Here is an 18,812-nt window from a genome sequence, read left to right as displayed (position 1 = left end):
CTAGTCTCAACATGTTGGATAAGCTCATGACTCATGATTCCAACCTCACACTTGTGAGTCACCAACCAGTCCCCATGTTGTTATTCCCCAACAGCTGAGGTTGCGTCTAAAGTCAGACAAGTATTGTTTTCCAGCCGTGGGGCATGGATGTGACCAGGGGAATACAAAACCAGACAGAAATTTGTTTATGAAAAAAGCAACAAACCTGCAGTTTGAATTGATAGAATATAAAGCACATGTATTGAGAATCGCTGCCCTTGTAGAGCATCCTTACAACATCTCTGTATTATCCACACAGGTGCATTTGTCATTCACATGAATAAGTCTAAATGCATTGTGATATGCTGCTCAGATCAACAGCAATGAATATTTTTATTTTTATATCTGGAAGCTGTTGGAATTTTGTGGCTTTTATAGCTCTGATTGCAGTAAGCAGTTTGGCTAAGAGGATGGGGGAAATCCCACGTTGGCTGTGAAAATCCCTGTGGAGGATAAATTAGAAACAGTCTCCCAACATGACCTTGAACAAAGTACCTAACTCCCAAAACCTGTAGTTGTTAGAAGCTGTGGCAAACAGCTCCATACTGGGGTTGCACTGACAGTCAAATAGAAAGACAGAGTTCACAGGTATTCTTCTACTCATTGTCAATGAAACTTCCCAAGAAAAACCCCAAAAGACTCATTCTGATTTATAAAAAGTTTATTATTATAGAGGTCCAGACATGTCTTATACATAAAGAGTTCAAATGTACAGAAGAGCTACAATCATTTAAGCCTATTTACATTCCCTTCTTGGACTACATCAAATGTCAGTGCATTTGTTCAACGTGATCCACATTTAAAATCTCATTTACTGTCGATTATAACAAAAAGCAGTTCCAATACCATTCAGATTTCGTTTATCACTAACAGGAACATAAGAAATACACAAATAATGACAAAAATGCCTCACTGACGGAACAGGTCATTACATTTTTGAGTATATCTTACTGCAACACGGTTTACTGAACAAATAATCAAACCCCTTATCCAGTGCACACAGGTGCTTCGGTATTTCAGACATGTTTAGAAAGGTGCGAACTGTCCCGTGAAGTTGAAAAAGAGGAGACGGATGGGGTGGACTGGGGTTGGCGATCAATGACGAAATCAGAGGTTAATTGTACTGTTCTATACTTCGCAGACACTTTTTCTTGATTTACTGTACAACGTAAAAATGAAGCATTCCAAAATTAAAAGGAGCATGGATACCCTTGTTACAAGGGAGATACTAACAAACTTTACAAGTCTTCTAAATGGCCAAATGTCCTGCAATGGCTTAAGCATTACGGTGGTCAACCACTTTGATCAAGCTTTATGAGTCACAAGCAGCCTATCGTCTACTACGCTGTGGAGGTTTCTGGCTAGTTTGCCTTGGACTACTTCTTTTCACAATAATTTACTATGGCAGAGTCACTCACGAGCAGCTTAGCTGAACATCCAGATCTGCGGGAGATGATCAGATCCAGAGTCAAACAAAGCCCTCCCAATTATTTTAGTGATAAATAATAATCAAGTAATACTCCTCTTGAAGTAATCTGGTTCATTAGAAATTGTCCTGCGGCGGTGCCCACAAGTTAACGAATTTTGGTCATTAGCACCACTTTGTACAATAAGGTGAGAGCGCTCAGTGCTAAATCGCATGGGGCCTCCAGCAATGCAATCGTGTATATTATTGCTGTTGTGTCCCAATATTTAGGTATCTTACAGCACTAGCATATGGAAATCTCTCTCCAGTTCTTTATGGCCAGTGGAACAAGGAAATTAGAACAAAGTGCAAATTAAGTAACAGTAGTACATCAGAGGGCTGTTAGAGGGGAAAAGAAGGGACAGACAGACTGATCGTATATCTTGATAATCATTGGTATTTTCCATTCCTCCTTGTTGAAGTTTCAGTTTCCCTCTGCTACCTAAAACATTGGGAATATGGCTCCCTCTGCTGGTTATACTGATCAACATCTCAATACTACATCTCATCTGAGCGGTGCTGCTGTAATATGACAGACGGCGGGTTCCGGTCTATCCAGTTATCCTTGGATCCTGTGACCTCATACGCCACTGCAGCATCGATGGATCCTTCCTTCAAGGCCCCTACCCCGCCAGCCGGCCCCGGTATCATCTCTGCAGCCTGAGTGGGACTGGGGAAGTCTGCCGAGGAGTTGCTGTTGATTCCTGTTTCCGAGTCTGGCTGCTCCACCCTCTGGTAGTCGGGGGTGTGATTCTTCTGGCCGCCGGCGAAGATGGCTTTAACGTTCTCCACCTCTGCTTGGGGTATCAAGCGGAACTCCTCCTCTTCAGGATCAAGGTAGGGTATGGCATCGGTGCTGTCTGGTGGCAGTGAGCGCAAGGTCCGGGAGATGACTGCGATAACGAAGGACAAAGGAGAAATTCAAGAAAAGTAACATTTAAGACGAGATAAAGAAAACAGCACTACACAGGCCAGTAGTCAGGGAAACATTTCACAAAGAAATCTGAAGCGGTGTGATGCAGTCTGCTAGTACACACACATCCAACACATGTGTATCAGAAAGACACGACAAGAAAGGCTGAAATGAAACAAAGGGGTGAGGTTTTAATCTGGTAACTTACCTTTGGAAGAGGGTGTGTAGAGCTCCTTCTGCTCTGTGTTTCTGCCAAATGGATTGACTGACGGGAAGATGATGAGGCAGAAAGAGAGCAGGAACACCTGGAGGACAAAGCCAAGGAGAGGGTGAGGATAAAATACTGCAGCATGACAAAGAACTTGCCACTTGACTCAAGTAACCTCATCTGGAGAGAAAAAAGAAAGTCAGCCAACAAATTTACCATGACACAAGTGCTGGTTGTGCTCGCCTTCATGGTCGACATCTTCAGCATCGCCTGGAGCTTCCTCAGTTGCTCTATCAAGGATCTGTGAGAACCAAAGGGACACATTTACTGTAACACAACAGATTCAGAAACACTTTCTCGATTCCTGCTATTACGTCTGAGCGCAGGCGATATATCTCAGAGTTCTTACATGTTCTGTTTCTGAAGCATTTGGACTTTCTTCTGTAGCTCCAGGTTGTGTGCAGTGCAGATGGCAACCCTGTGATAGACAGTGATTCAGAAATTAGTATATTTATCCAAATGTCATTAAAGAGTTTTTGACCAACCATAAAAAGACATAAAATAAATCACTGCTAGTATAATTAGTCAAAGAGAACTAAGCTAAGGTACTATTTCTGCCCAGGTCTGTGTCCACCAAAGCGTTTTTTCCTGAGGTCAGCGTATTTTTTTGACTTGCTTGCAATGGGAGCATATTTACAGTACGCTACAAACACCAGCATCTTGCTGAGCTTCTATTCTGCCATATTTTGCCCTTTTTTTTCAGGTTGACGAGAGTTAAAAAACATTAAATTTTGGGTAAAACGATGCACTTTTTACCCAGCAATCCAATCACAGCGGAGGAAGGACGGGACCATTGTACTCACCGACACAGTTACTTCCACAGACATTCAATATAATAGCAAACAAAGTGTCTCAGCTGAAAAAACGCCGCTGCTCCAAAGTGCTCTCAACCGCACCCAGCTGGGAAAAAATGCTTTGTGGACTCAGCCCTTAAGTTCTCCCTGCACTCTGTGTTCCTGAGTAACCACAAGTCCTCATATGAATAACTGTCTGTGGACTGTAGAGCTGCAGAAATTAGTTGATGATTGACTGGAAATACATTGGTAACTGTCACATGATAGTGAACTGAATATCTTGAGTTTTCGGCTGCAAAAAGTACATTTGAAAACATCACTATGGGCTGTGGGAAAGTAAAACAGAGATATGATAGCTGGACTATGACCATGTTGGCCTTCCAATAAAATCCTTGCCAGAAACATAAAGAGGTTTTATCTTTCTGGCTACAATAACCCATGATTCTATGCTGTCCAATGATGAATGCTGATCATAGCTGGCTTTAAAAAGAAGTGGAAGTGGAGTTTAAGGAGCACTTTTTATGCATGAGGAACAGGTCCCTGGAGTGAGTGACTACACAGAGTAGTGCAGAGAAAGACCACTATCCTATGAACAGATGCAGAAATGTGTGTATATATGTGAAAGACTTTACTAGACAGACTTCATCTCTCTTCATCTCACCTGTTTTCCAGTCCATCAACATACACCTTCTTCTTCTTGCGGCTCTCCTGAGCAGACTGCTTGTTGCGGATCTTCCTCCTGACCCTCTTCAAGGTCCTCTCCTCTGCCTGTTTAACAGAGAGGAGGCTTTCACCACAATGTTGACACGACAGATGACGATGTGTACGTAGCAGCCCTCAGCAGCTGTGCCACATGAAGACTAAACAGAAGATCCATCTGAGCGTTCATCAAGCAGAAGGGGTTAGGTTTGAGGGATTTGAGGGTAAAAAAATAAAAATAACGACCATATCAACATACAATACAAAAACGTTCACATATGACCAAATAAAAAAAGATTACACTGTTAGTTATTATTAAATAAATAACTGCTACAAGGATGAACAACAACTATTCTGATGAGTCAGCAGCATGCTGTTTGACTATGCTTATTTTTATATAAACACTTCCAACCCTTGCCAGATGTTCTTGTCCAGATCAGCTTACAGTGCTGCTCAGCATCCTGACAAGACCATCAGCTCAAGCAAATAAACTTTTTTCGGCATTCATTACCTTTGTGAGCGGCATGTGTGTGGGAATAGTCGCTCCCTCTTTCGACAAAAGCCGCTTCTCCTCCTCAGTGAGGATAATCTCTTTAAACTGGAACTGGGAGGAGAAAAGGTGAAGATGAGCCTATATGAAGCGTAACAAACTGAGACTTTCTGTCTTCTTCAAGCAAACTGTTCAGGTTGACCAAAAAAAAAAAAAAAAAAAAAAAAACAGGAGGAAAAACTGACCTGGTCGTTTTTCTTGAGTTCAGCTGAAGTTTGTGTCGAGTCCTCTATGGCCAAAGTGCAGGGCAGCTCACTGATCATGTCCTCCTCCTCCTCCATTTCCTCACTCACCAAGTCATCTGGCACAAGAGAAATGCATTTGAAATGAACCTAATCTGCTACTCTTATCTGCTCAAAAGGAATTTAAAAGGATATCAAGGGGTTGAGTGAGTAAATTATTAAAAAAAATGAAGTACATTAGGCTATAGAACTCACAAATGAAAGAGTTCTTGGACTACACATACCCAGATCAATGAAGACATCTGTGTCCAGCTTCTCTGCCCTCACACTCTGCAGGACATCCATGTCACTGTCTCTGCTATGCAGCATGGAGTAGCTGTGATCCGCCTGGACTGTTAAGGCCTCCAGACTCTCAGCCTGCACCTCACCAGGGGCCAGGGCAGGGTCAGAGTGCACCGGGCTGGGCTGGGAGTAGCTGGGACTGGGCACAACGTCACTATCACTGCCCTGTGGACTCAGGCATCCTGGAAGGTTGTTGTTTCCAGCTCCAGAGCTGCTGTCGTCAGAAATGCCGCTGTCGCTGCCCAAGGGAGAATGAGAGGGACAGAACGCCCCCATGTTGTCCTCTCCCTCTAACAAGCTGGACAGAAAGTCTTCAGTATCCATACCTGTCAGCATCTGGGGGGAAAAACATGATTTGCTGCTCTGTGGTGTTGATATGTGTCCAAACCATGAAAACCACCCTAACAGTGAGTTGTTAGTCATATAACCATGTATACAAATGAGGGAAACCCCATTTCAAGCAAAAGCTTTAACACCAAGGTTAGATAAAGACTGAAAATTCCCAGTTGTAGCTTTTTGAGTCATCCAAAAATAAAAGAGGAACAATGTGGTTCAAGTCTTACATCTTGTTCGGACAGCCAGGATTCGATGAGGCCGTTCTCATCAGGAAAGAGAGGCTCAGTAGACCCGTCCTCTCGGTCTTGCAACAGCAGCCCTAACAGGTCTGCTCCATCCATGTCGGGAAGGTCCTCAGCGACGGACATCTGCATCAGCACAGAAGCATGAACACAGTTTTTGTTAAAAATGGTATCAATGTTCATGTAACTTTATACAGGCATGATGTCAGATTAGCCATGTTTGGGATGTTGGAAATTTGGGATATAGCTTAAATGTAATTTATTGCTCTAATAGGCTTTAGAATATCTTTCAATTTCGCAATGTTGATGAAATAAAACATGTAATTCAAAAGACATCACTTTGGGAAGTTGTGATGAAAATTAAAAAAATTATAATAATGAAAATGTTAGCTGCAGCAGTCAGGTGATGCATTTTCTATGATAGCTTATCAGAGATCTGAGCACACACCTCAGCCATGATTAATGTTGTTTAAACATACATTTGGATATCAAGTACAAGTATTGAGTCAAATGTTATCCTAGTAGAATTTCCTTTTTCACCAGTATCACCCTGCTATTTGTGATACACTACTTAAGTGTCTGAAGCTTGCCCCCACACTGACCTCCATGTGGAGGATGCAGGTGCGTTTGGACATTGTTTAGACTGTGAGGAGTGACAGTGTAAGACATCATACTTCACCGTCAATGGGTGAATAACACGTACACTGAAGTGCCATGTAAACTGCTTCATATTGCATCATTGCCACACTCCCACTATGACCTCATCTGAAATCGAGCCCCGCCCCCCATGCCTTTGTCACGAGACCTGAATCCAAAATCAAGTGTCAAAACAAAGATGTTTAACCTTCACTTAATTCAAGGAAAGCATCATTTCTGATATGCATCCCGTGCCGAGATAAAAAGAAAAAAACACACTGCAGTTCGGGTGCAGGGTGTTTTTATTGTCTTGCAATAAGAGTATTGACTTGCATCATAGCCACTGAAGTCACAATCGACCTACTTAATGCTGCATTGAACACTATGAGCAGTGAGATTCAAGAGATTTGGTGTTAGCAGGATGATGGACTTATTGCATTATGCACTCTGATGGTAGAAACACAGACATGTCTTAGGCCAACATCGACGAGCAAGCCAGCTAAGCTAGTTAAAGCGATTTCTACAATCCTGTCATGATTCTTAATGTCAAGAGGGCGTGGTCCCTCGTGACATTAAACATATTGAAAAACATCGCAAAACAGTGACTGTCGACATTAGTTTTCTTACCGTTTAATGACGGCAGACAAACGACCATTCAAGTGAGTGCCTCCAATTGTCTTCTGGTTTTTCTACTCTGCGTTTCTTCGCTACTGCCGTCTACAGACTCAGCACTTCCTCCTGCAACCTTCCAACGAGGCAAAAATTGCGTCATCACGTACAAGCCGACATGAGCACGTGACCTTCTTGGGTGCTTCTGGGAAGTGTAGTACACTACACTACACCTACCATGCGCTGTACTCCGATTCCCCTGTTTTCATGGACGTTAAGTGGCAGCAATAAAATAAGCAAATTATTTTACATTTACATTTTAAATTTATTTTAATCAACACATGAGCATTAACATGGCATCAGGTAATTAAAAAACCTAATTACTGAAACTCACACTGAGTCCAAACTGAAAATTGATTTTGCCACATGAACAACTATAACTTTGGTGGTAGGTATGTTGTATTCATAACTTAATGACATTTATTGGCTTTTTAAGGCCACAAGGAAAATACATTGAGTGAAGTCATTCAGGTCAATCAGTCCAACATCTCATAGAGATACATCACATACGAAGGTAAAGCGTGAAATCTCTATTCATACCATCACAAACTTTAAACAGTATAATGAAACTGTTCTGTTAGATTTCATAACATGATAGAAAACTAAGGCATGAAAGAAAAGTGCAATTTAACATGAAAGACACACATTTCATGTCTTGACTGCATGTTTCTCCACTTTATCACATCAGCAGAATATAGTGGATTTATTCTTTTCCTTTATGCTACATTGATTTATCATAGGGTTTATTGGTGATCCAGCACAGCAATGGGTGTGGGCTATAAATACCAGGCCTGCATGGCCCAAATGAAATGTTATGTATGCCATCCAATCATCATTATGTTTACTTAAATAAATTATATTTTCGTAATATTTCCCAAATTTCATGAGGATTACAGGTCTCTGTCCCTGTCAAAAGAGGAGACAATAATGATTCACTCGCAGCAACATTCTCACAGAGACTAATTTTACTTACTAGAAGAAAGATACTAAAGTAAGAAATCCCAGATTTCAGGAGCTGAGTGCGGTTACATACCATGGTTTCAATTTAAACTGCTGGATTGAAAAGCAATTTTTTTAATTATTTCTAATGAAATCCATGCAATCTCATCCCAGACTATCAAGTCACTTAATTTCCAGAACAAAGGAAAGCATTTTGTCACAGAATCACGCAGAGTTTAGATGTGTGCCTTAAACTACGGTACACTTTTAGTCGTTCCTTTTTACTGGTTGTAGTTGGTCCGACTACCTTCGTGACCACAGGCATGCTCTCCACAGCCCGTCTTTTGTGAGCCCGGTGTAGCAGGATCCTATAGACCCCTGTGATGGAGCTCCTGCAGTCTTTCCCCTGGTTGTTGAGGATGTGTTCTGAGCTGATTCCTAATGTTTCCAGTGCTGCCTTTACCTCCATCTCTTCCTCCGCGAGTTCAGATAATTCGCTCTCTGCTAGGTAGGATGGGTCTAGTTTAAAGGACTCCATGGCGTGCGGGAAGTCCACAGGGAGCAGCCACTCGCAGCCCATCATCTGCTCCACCGTGCAGCGGTCAGCTGGTATGGGTTGGAGGATTCCCCTGATAAGCCTCTGGCATGCGTCCGGCACCCATGAGGGCAGGATGTAGGCCCCCTCCAGTATGCATCGCTTCAGTTTGGCCACAGTGTCCGCCCTGAACGGCATGGTGCCAGTCACCATGAAGAACAGCATCACCCCCAGGGCCCAGATGTCTACAAAGATGCCAACATAATGCTCATCCCGAAAAAGCTCAGGCGCGGCGTAAGGCGGAGAGCCGCAGAAGGTGTTGAGCGTCTCACTACGGCGGCTCAGCGTGCTAAAGCCAAAGTCCCCCACCTTGACGCAAGAGCTGCTGGTGTAGAAGACATTTTCTGCCTTCAGGTCGCGGTGGATGATGTTGTTTTCATGCTGTGGTAGAACAAGGACAAACTGCATTATGGACGTGCCACCTTCATTCACATTAATTTACTGCTCAAAGATTATCCAAACTGCTCATATTAATAGTGGACCATAACTATGGCTCCCTCCACCCAAACTGTTTTGTTTACTGGAATTTCAGTTGGATGTTTGAGCTTCAATGTGCAGAATGATGTTTATTTTTTGTCACTAGAAGGTTTTTTTTTTCACATGCACCTGCTGAAGTTTGCCTGAGCTCACTTTAAATCTGACCTTAAGACATTTATGTACGAGCAGGATTTTTTTGACCTCACAACGAGTTTGGAGGCCAATCATGATCCAATATGCAATTTACACAAGCGTGAATGTCTAAAAAGTAAATGTTGCATACACACTTCAGATGTAAGGAGTGATAAATTCCATATGTGGTGCATGTAAATCAGTGTTGTGTTAATAGTCTGTCCTAACAGAAATTGTCCTATGAGATGAAGATTAGATGACATTTTAAGACTTCCACAGTTAAACCAGGTCATGAAAGCAGCGGAGAACAGATGATACTATAGATGAAATGCTTAAATTCAGATTGAGATTTTGTTTTCTATTTTTTTTACCCAAAGATACCACTTCAATATGAACTTATACGCACTGACCATGTGTTTAACAGCAGAGAGGATCTGAGCGAAGACGATCTTGCTTTCAGTATCAGATAGTTTCCCCTCTGTAGTAATCTTGGTATAGAGCTCTCCTCCCCCTGCATACTCCATCACCAAATGCAACCGTGACAGCGTCTCCACCACCTAAAGAAGATGACAGGATGTCATCTGGTTGTAGCGATCAGTGAGAAAGTCCCTTGGGACCAGATGACGTTCACGTATAAATCAATACGGGAGTGTGCATGAGTCAAACCTCATAGAGGCGTATGATGTTGGGATGGTGCAGTTTCTCCATGCTGGAGATCTCTCTGGACAGCAGCCTCTGGGTCTTCTGATCCAGCTTGGTTTTGTCCAGGATCTTTATAGCCACTTTGTCTGATGATGCCGAGGAAGGAGATTACAGTCAATGATCGCTGACAAATGACGCATGACCAAAAAAATCTTTGCTGATTTTTTAAAAATTTAGTTAGATAAATCTTATATAAGTCAAGGATGTGAGCCTGTTTCCACCTTGCAAACACAGAATTGCCCCTGAAGCGACCATCCTGAAGCTCTGCTCTAGATAATTTGATGGAGGATTAGCTGTCCTCAGACACCAATTTTGTTGATTACTTTCTCCCAGGGGATCAATTCTCACTTTCAGCCTTATAATACAAGGAAATTTGCTTTTGTAAATAAAGGAAAATGGCTCTTTTGCTGTCATACTGCAGATACCACATGGAAGGTCAAGTCAGGGTGGAGGTTCAATATGACACAGAGTGCGGAGTTAGCAACATTGTTCTGGAATCAAATTTAACTTATCACCTCTGAAAATATGTTCAGAGGAAAATACAGCGCACATTTCAAAACGTACACAATTTTACAGCCAGCAAAGACCAAAGACCTTCACATATATCAAGTTCAAACAACTGATATCTTTACTGTATTCTGTTAAATGATTCATAAAGTGAAGTGAAATAGACCGCAGGTAACTGAATACAGAAACGTTCTTAAGCGGCAAAATGGTGTTGAGATATCTAATTGTGCATCAGCATGCATTATTCAGGCTGGCATTAGGCTCCCTTTCAAGTGTGACATGGCTCTCAATGGGAGCATTCAAAATGCATCGCAGCTCATATTGTTTTTTGAGGACTAAATGATACCACTTACATGCACACACACACATAGCAAGGCACACAGGCATAGGGTAAAGTACATGTAACCCTAAAAACATTGCGCGTGCACGCTCACACAAACGTACAGAGCTACGCACTCATTCTCCTCCCTCTCTTTCGCCTTTGATGAGGCATGCAGCAATTTTAGCCGTCGCTAAGGAAACTGGAGATCTCTAATCAATCCATCTGTTCAAGGGCAGCAGACAGTCTGTCTCTCTGTGGCTGAATCAGCCCCCCGGTCAGGCACACATCACCTTGTTAGTGAATTGCTACATAAGGACACACTTGTTAGTGTTGCAGCCCATTGATGGAAACAGCAATCAGCCAAATTATCACTTAAATCTAATAAAAAGGCAGAGCAGAGAGCAAATGGGAAATTACCTTGGATTTTTATCTTAAAAGATGGATGTGTTTAGACTTCTAATGACGGCAAATAAGTCAAACCGTCGATCACTACTTAATAGCTTTACAGTCAGTGTGGCTGCCACTCCTCAACTGATGTTTTCCTCTACTCAAGTGCAGCCGTTTCAACAGATGCATTTCGTTGATGTCTTCAGTTTCCTACCTTTGGTGAGGGCATGAATTCCTAGCTTGACGTGGGAGAAGTTCCCACAGCCGATTTCTCCTCGAATTTTGTAGAAGCCGATCCTTCTGCCCACGGTTAGCTCACGGACCACCCTGTGACAAGATTACGTGATGGAAGATGCAACACTAAATATTCTTTATGATATGCTATAGCAGAGCCACCACAGCAAGAATTTCACCTCCTGGTAAGTCAGAAATAGAAACACCACAAATCTTGATAAAAAGATGAATATTGCTTCATTTTTGTAAATTATCCCACTGTGGGATTAATACAGGATTATTTTATCTTTATTTATCTCTTGAGCCCTACCTTTCATCCTGGCACATATCCAGGTTCAGCCTTTCCAGTGGAGTGAGGCGGCGGATGGTGACTCCCTCGTCATCTGTGTTGATGTCTGAGCTGTCCTGATGGCTCCAGCGGGTGTACCGTTGGCCACCTGCGACCACAGCTGTGCCTCCAATGGAACCTCCGACAGAGTCTCCATTAGACTCTCCGGTCTCGACCCCAGAAACTGAGATGCTCCCAGTGGTGCCTGCTGCCCCCGACCCCCTGGTGCCTGCTGTCCCGGCCCCAGCTTCAGCCCCGTCTGGGCTGCTCTCAGAGGGGCAGACAGCAGTCATCCTGCAAGGGACGCCCAGGCTGGTGTGGGCTTAGCTCATGGCTGGGAGTGGTGGAGGGCTGGATGTACAACAAGAAACAAACTGTAGTATGTTCCTTGTTTATTTCTAACTACATTTCTTGACAGCTTTTTGTAAAAAGTAAAAAAAATGATTGGTGCTCCTACATTTTGTCAGTGCCTTTTAAAATCTACCTCATAAAACTAAAATTAAAAGGCATGGTAGCAAGAAATAAATCTGCTGCTTCTATTGAACTAAGCATTCATACTTTTATTTTTCTTGCCTCATCGTATCAGATTAACTGTCTTCATTGTGTTGTAAAATAAATTATTAGCCCCCATTTTTACAATGTGCTCACAGTAGCTTCAGTGTAAGCCTCACACACACACACAGACATAATCCACATGATGTGAAATGAAGATGCAGTTAAATAGCAAGCAGCATGCACTCATAGCACATTATTGTTATACTATTACAGATCCAATTTGAAAGTTGATGTGTAAATTAATCTGGGACAAAACCTTGACTTACCTTCAGATGTGTGAGCCATTTAGAAGTGTAAATTCTTTCAGTGTCCTTGTCCAAATCACATAACTACTTAGAAAACTGAGTCAACAAACAAATGTTATGAATGAGGGTCTTCGTGTATTTCAGTGGAACAGGATAGAACCTCCTGTCCATGGACCAAAGCGCATGCTGCATCCGAAATTTCCCAAATGCGCTGCAGCTGCAAACTGTCCTCACCACAGTGGAAAATCAGGGGCAATTCGTCATCTGGAGCTTGACGCAGTTGTTGTTGTTTTGTTGCATCTTAAGAATTTCCAGTGGTTGAAGCCTTAGTTTTCCTTATTTGAGGCTGTTGAAGAAAAGGTGGAGAGGCTGGAGATCAGATGGACCATGTGCTTTCGAAATTAACGCTCACTGCTGTCCCTTCCTGAAGAGGTCTGCAGAGCGTTAATGGGCTCTTCTGAGTCTCCTGGGCATAAATAGGCCACAGGTTGAGGAGGAGGGGAAGAGAAGCTGGATGGGGGGGTTGGAGGAAAGAGGTTGAACAGATGACAGTGTCACGGTGCATCCATGGGGCATCTTGTGAGACAACCTGGAATGAAGCACAAGAGAGAAGCAAAAATAATGTCAATTATGTTTTGATGCTCATGAGCCCTCCCTTTCCTTTTAATTATCTAGTTCTTCTGTCTTAATCTGTTTTCCTTTCATTAGTTTTTTACCTGCTTGTAGCTATGTCATTGTGTGTATTATTTTGCCAATTTTTAAAATGTTTTTATGAGTCTGCATCTGTGCAAAACCATGGTACACAGTACACGTGTTTACACCCGGCATGGGAGTTTGTGAGCAACACAAGTGTGCCTGTGCAGTAGCCACTTGACTTTCCATTAATGTGTATTGTAATCCGTACTTAATTTAGTGCTTGAGTCCCGCTCCAAGGACGATGCAGGCTAAGGTTGCCATGAGAGCGAAAATAAACAGATCAGAGATCCTAATCACTCTCTACCAAGAAGATACTTACAAGTTGGCAAAGCTATTTCATTTGTAATGGAGAACATGAGTGATGACTGTCGTTCCCTTGTGTGTGTGCGTGTGTGGTACAGTGCGTGCGGGTGAATAAATTTGTAATTATGTGATAATTGCATGCTGTTCACAAAACAAAGCTCTAACAATGTCCCATGAGCAGGAGTAGAAAAGGTGAATCTGAGGTTAAGGTGAGCCCTGATTTTTTGCAGAAGTATCTGACACAACTGGACTGGCCTGAAATGCGATTGGCTGGTTCTCCATTAGCTCCACATGGAAGTGTTTAACACAATAATAAGAGTGCCCACGTAATACTTTAAGTGAACTGCTCTGCACTCAACCTGAACTGAATTGGTTTGTGAATAACAAACAGTGTACTGAAATGATATACTTCACCCAAACTACAATCTACAGCCTCCCCTGTATGAAACCTGCCAAGCTTTGTCACACTCACACTTTGAACACATGTGGCTATTAAGCTGCCTATTGTTGCATTAAAGGATAACAGTCTATATTATTATTTTCAATCAACAGGACCCATGCAAAGCTCAAAACCCATGAATGAACTGATTGAACATTATTGGTCTTTTGAAGAATTTTTCTTTTCATTTCTTATGGATGTTTAAAAAATAAGAAAAAAATTTGAATAATAATAAAATACATTCTTTTATGAGATGATTATGATAAATGGACATAGAAGATGTAAATACTGATCAGCACTTGGATGTTTACCTATTAATCAATCAAAAATAAATAAATATATCAATTATAGTTGCTGTGTACTTAAACAATCTACCAGGGTGTCCACTGGAGTACTCATAATGTCAGTTTCTGTCATAAATCAAGGTTGGCAGTGTGTGCGTAAAGCAGGAGCAGCAATAGTTAACGTAGTGTAACATGCTGCTTTGGAAGGTGTTCTCGCATCCGTTTCTATGTTAAGATGAATGAATCTATGTTCAAGCCTCGCTGGCAAATCAAAGCAGTGCTCCTTTGTGAGGCCTACTGTCTCCCAGCCTTCAAACACCTTCCTGCCATCGCGCCATGAATATCTAAGCATTGATCTCAGGCGGCCTAAAAGGACTTGCTAAGAGAGGAAAGGCCTCCACTTTACAGGACAAAGCAACAAGCCCTGAATACCAGCCTTTTATTTATGGAAATAAGAAGAGGACAACCATGAGACAGACAAGTGACATCAATGGTAAGAGGTGAGCAATAAGAGTTTGGGAGAAAATCATCATCGGGAAATTGTATTTTTCAACTGTAGATGGATGTTTACTTGATAGTATTATTAATTGATTAAGTATTGATGAATATGTTTTGGAAAATAGAAGCTATAATGTCATACAGCTTATCAGACACATGATACTCTCTAACATTGCTTGAACACAGAGTGCCATGTTGAGTATAGCAAGTTAGATAAGCAGCTGGATGTACTGATAATGATGTCTGCTGAAGAGTACCCCACAGTGGCTCTATAGATGAGTAATAGTTACCCAGATTGCTTTATGTGCTGCTTCCACTGGAAAACAGATCACCTGGTTGCTTGGTGATGGACACTGACCGAGCATGTTTGTTCTTCTTTTTTTAAGGCTGAGGATTATGCATTAACCGGCGCTGAGCCGCAAGCGAGAGAGCACACAAAGCCATGTTTACATTCAGACAGTGCTACATTGAGCCTCAGAGTGCCCATGTTAATGATGTGCATGAAGATGTGAAGAATTGGAAACCTTACAAATACAGTGTCTCGCTCACACCTGTCTGATTAATTAAAGATGAAATCGGTAAAGTCACCATTGATGAACTGTTACAGTTTTATTAATTAGCTTTTGCGACAGTTTGAAAGCATTCCTGGTCAGACCAAGTAAGCAATCTTAATCAATCTTAAGATACAAAACATTTCTAGAGTAAAAGCAAGTCTCTACTGAAGGGATGTTTGAAAATGGCATCCATGGTCATGAGCTCTAGGGAGTGACCAAAAGGATGGAGGCCATGGATACAAACAGATGAATTTCCTCTCCTGGGTGGCTGTGCTCACCTTAGAGAGAGGGTAAGGAGCTCAGACATCTGCAGGGAGCCGCTGCTCCTTCGCGTCAAAAGGAGACAGTTGAGGCGATTCGGGCATCTGATCTGGATACCTCCTGGGTTCCCTCCGTTGGAGGTTTTTGATGCATGTACAATTGGTGCAAGACACCGGGGTAGATTCAGACCATGCTGCAGAGCTCATATATCTCATCCGGCTTGGGAACGCCTTGGAATCCCCCAGGAGGAGCTGGAAAACGTCGCTGGGGAGAGGGATGTATGAATTATCTTGTTTAGCCTGTTGTCACCGCGACCCGGCCCCACGTTAAGAGGCAGAAAATGGATGGATGGAAGGCTGCATACAGTCCACCGAACTTGTTGTTTCAAGTTTGAATCAAAGACAGATATACAGTACCATTTAAAAACTCAGTGAATACAGTACACTGCTTACCCCAAACGGGCTTATGAGTCTGCAAACAGCCAGCCCTTCATCAGAAAACACAATCAGCTTTGCCAAGTACAGGTCCTTACTCACCACACTCTCAATCATTTGTCCGAGGGTCTCAAAAGAGAGGGAAGAGGGTTTGCCCGGTGTGCTCTGCTGCTGATCGCACGGCTAGCATCAGCAGCCTCTTCACACACTCCAACAACGGAAAACATGACAGCCCATCCACAGCAGCTGTGGATCAGGAATTAGACACTGTTTCTCAAACACCCATCTGTTCGTGTAGTGAGACAAGCAAACAACAGAGGGGCTGCTTCCCCCATCACAAGCTCTGAAATCTGTAAAATAGTTCCTCCTCTCTGTTTTGCCTCCCACTCACTTTACGTCCATCCCCTCATTCAGCCTGGGCTTGTGTCCCATTCTGTCTTTTTCATTGCCGTTATGCATTCAGGCGCAACGCAACGCGCCGTCTGCACACACACAATCACACACCCGCTCCTCTGGCAAACACATGCACAAGCGCACTCGTGCAAACACATACACACAAGCGCTGGCGCACACAGACGGCGAGCTCTCTCCACACAAAGCTCCCCAGTGTGTTAATTGAGACGCACGGCTGACAAGAATAAAGAGCTCAACAGTGAAAGAGCTGCGACAATGAAGACTATGCGCCCTAGGAACAGAGGGGCAGGCCTCTCTGGAATCTATGGGGCAAATATTTCACATTTCCAAAAAAACAGACTGACCTCTAAATCCCTTCCCCCCTGACACACATACACACAGAGTCCAAACCAAAGCTGCACAGGCCTCTGCAGATGCACTAAAAGTAAAGCACCTGGAAATAATTCACACACAATACATGGCTTTGCAAATGGTCAGCTGAGCAGGACACTGTGCTACTCTTTCAACCATATTTTGCTGAACTTTTATCTACTATCTTAACTACTGTAGTTTTGAAAAAATGTACAGTACACACTATCATTCCCTCAGCCTGACAACACACAACATGCACTACTCTACAGCTCCCAGTACATCTTGAAGAGACGGAGAGAGAGAGAGTCTCTGAGGCCTTAACAAAAGTTACCATGACACTGTGTGCAGGGAGCACAGTAACATAATGCAGAAGACACAGTAAATCCTGCATCGGGTGGTTCAGATCAAAATCCATTTGGTCAATCGTCTTCTCCTGCTTTAAAGAGCCATCTGCGTTTGCATGTTCTTCACTGTCAGCACTTCAAACAGGCGTGCATCAAAGGAAGAACACACGAAGCACAATGTTTCATGTGCTCTGACTGATTGACCATCAAAAGAATAAAAATCAGGAACAGATTTCAATCAGGTGGATGTAGACCCCCAAAAGGGCTATTTTTGCTTCATAACTATGGAGATATATTCAGCTTCTAATCCCGCACTGAGAGGAAGGATAAAGGCAGGTGTGAGGAGACAACTTTTTTTTTTTTTTTTTTTTTGACAAATTACAATAAAGATTACCAGCTTAATTTTGCAACTGAACTTCATCACACAGCATTCTGGTGGCTCGGTTCGATCACACATCTAATGTAGGGTATCCAAATGTGGCTGCTGAGTCATTCAAATCTCTCCTCTCTTTTGCTATCAGAAAGAGCACACAACACATCAGTCAGTGTGTATTCAACAGCTCTAGTTGCAGGCTGTTTCCTTTGATTTCCTCCGTGCTTTCTCTGACAGACACATCTTTAATCTGCGCCTGTGCAAATCTTTGCTGAGTTTGTGTTTTGTGCCTTCGCTTCAGAGCAGGATGACAGAAACCAAAACGTCAGTCAACTCTCGATTAAAGGAACAAAATCAGATCGAGGTGTGATGGACACAGGTTGACCCCCCGGCACAGTGCAACAGGTGCTACGGCCGAACTCCTTCGTCCGCGCAAGCTGTGTGCTTTGAAACAGTCCGGGAGGGTAATCAGTGTGTCACATCCCCAAAGTTGATATCTTAAATAGCGCGTGCGCGTGCGTCACGTGCGTGCGTAATTGCCAAGTGATGCATTGTGAGCCTTTTCAGAAGTGCTGCATTGAATTCAACTACTACATCAATGCGGAGCAAGTCTGAAAAACAGTGAAATCAGAGCGCGAGATCATGAAAGATGAGTTATGAGCCGCATTCTCGGTCATTATGATGAGCTCTACCACCTTCACAGATTATTTGACATGGTGGGCTACTGCTGAGTCACATTTAGGTAAGAAAAAAAAAAAAAAGAAAGAAAAGAAAAGAAAAGAAACACTTGCAAGCTATGAAACTACAAACCTGCTTTGGAGTAAAGAAATCTTGCAGTGCATCAGTTAAGTCACTTGTCTATCGGTGTTCAATGACAGTCAACAGTTAACATCGCAGCAGGCCATTCATTAGGAGCCAGCGCGATCTCACTACGATCCCATCAGCACAAAAACACCACAAACGTTTCATCTGTGAATCTTACTTGGGTGAATATCTTCAATGGGCTCCGTGGACAAGCTTCACCGACCTCGCAGTAAGATCATCTTCTCCGGTGCACGGTGACATTGAGCGCACCGGCTCTGCTGCAGCTGCTCCCCGGTTCAGTCTGTTGTGGAGGAAATCCGCTTGACTTGCAGGTGAATTGACCAATCGGCGGCGGAGTCCTGCATCTCTTATCCAATGAGAAGCAAGTATTGGCAGCTTTGCTTTCGAGTTCAGTACCACCGGAGCTGTCCAGAGCGTGAGGCGGCGGCGGCGGCGGCGGCGGGACTGTCCAGGTAACCTGACTCGTGTGTGTCACGCA

The 18,812-nt window shown here is 43.0% G+C and overlaps 2 protein-coding genes across 5 annotated transcripts; both read right to left on the bottom strand.

Annotated features, from left to right (window-relative positions):
• Positions 1–682: 682 nt before the first annotated feature.
• Positions 683–7,263, bottom strand: creb3l3l (cAMP responsive element binding protein 3-like 3 like). Of its 2 annotated transcripts, none has more exons than XM_070965060.1 (10): positions 7,094–7,263; positions 5,816–5,956; positions 5,195–5,588; positions 4,914–5,029; positions 4,690–4,782; positions 4,141–4,247; positions 3,035–3,103; positions 2,842–2,926; positions 2,626–2,722; positions 683–2,397 (listed from the first exon to the last, which is right to left on the bottom strand). In XM_070965060.1, the coding sequence occupies exons 2-10, from the start codon at positions 5,954–5,956 to the stop codon at positions 2,003–2,005; spliced, it is 1,497 nt and encodes a 498-aa protein (XP_070821161.1). In that variant the 5' UTR covers positions 7,094–7,263; the 3' UTR covers positions 683–2,002. The 2 variants fall into 2 exon arrangements, with proteins under 2 accessions (XP_070821161.1, XP_070821162.1); XM_070965061.1 differs by having other exon boundaries at positions 2,629–2,722.
• Positions 7,264–7,383: 120 nt separating this feature from the next.
• Positions 7,384–18,615, bottom strand: nim1ka (NIM1 serine/threonine protein kinase a). 3 transcript variants are annotated; one of them, XM_070964177.1, is made up of 8 exons: positions 18,492–18,608; positions 15,611–15,857; positions 12,580–13,147; positions 11,741–12,109; positions 11,411–11,523; positions 9,945–10,066; positions 9,689–9,835; positions 7,384–9,050 (listed from the first exon to the last, which is right to left on the bottom strand). In XM_070964177.1, exons 4-8 carry the CDS (start codon positions 12,049–12,051, stop codon positions 8,292–8,294), a joined length of 1,452 nt encoding a protein of 483 aa, XP_070820278.1. In that variant the 5' UTR covers positions 12,052–12,109; positions 12,580–13,147; positions 15,611–15,857; positions 18,492–18,608; the 3' UTR covers positions 7,384–8,291. The 3 variants fall into 3 exon arrangements, with proteins under 3 accessions (XP_070820278.1, XP_070820279.1, XP_070820280.1); XM_070964178.1 differs by lacking the exon at positions 18,492–18,608 and adding an exon at positions 16,130–16,462; XM_070964179.1 differs by lacking the exon at positions 15,611–15,857 and having other exon boundaries at positions 18,492–18,615.
• Between the last annotated feature and the right edge of the window lie 197 nt (positions 18,616–18,812).

This window comes from Chaetodon trifascialis, chromosome 6, assembly GCF_039877785.1.
Source record: "Chaetodon trifascialis isolate fChaTrf1 chromosome 6, fChaTrf1.hap1, whole genome shotgun sequence".
Lineage (NCBI taxonomy): Eukaryota > Metazoa > Chordata > Actinopteri > Chaetodontiformes > Chaetodontidae > Chaetodon > Chaetodon trifascialis.
This window is presented reverse-complemented; position numbering and strand designations above follow the sequence as displayed.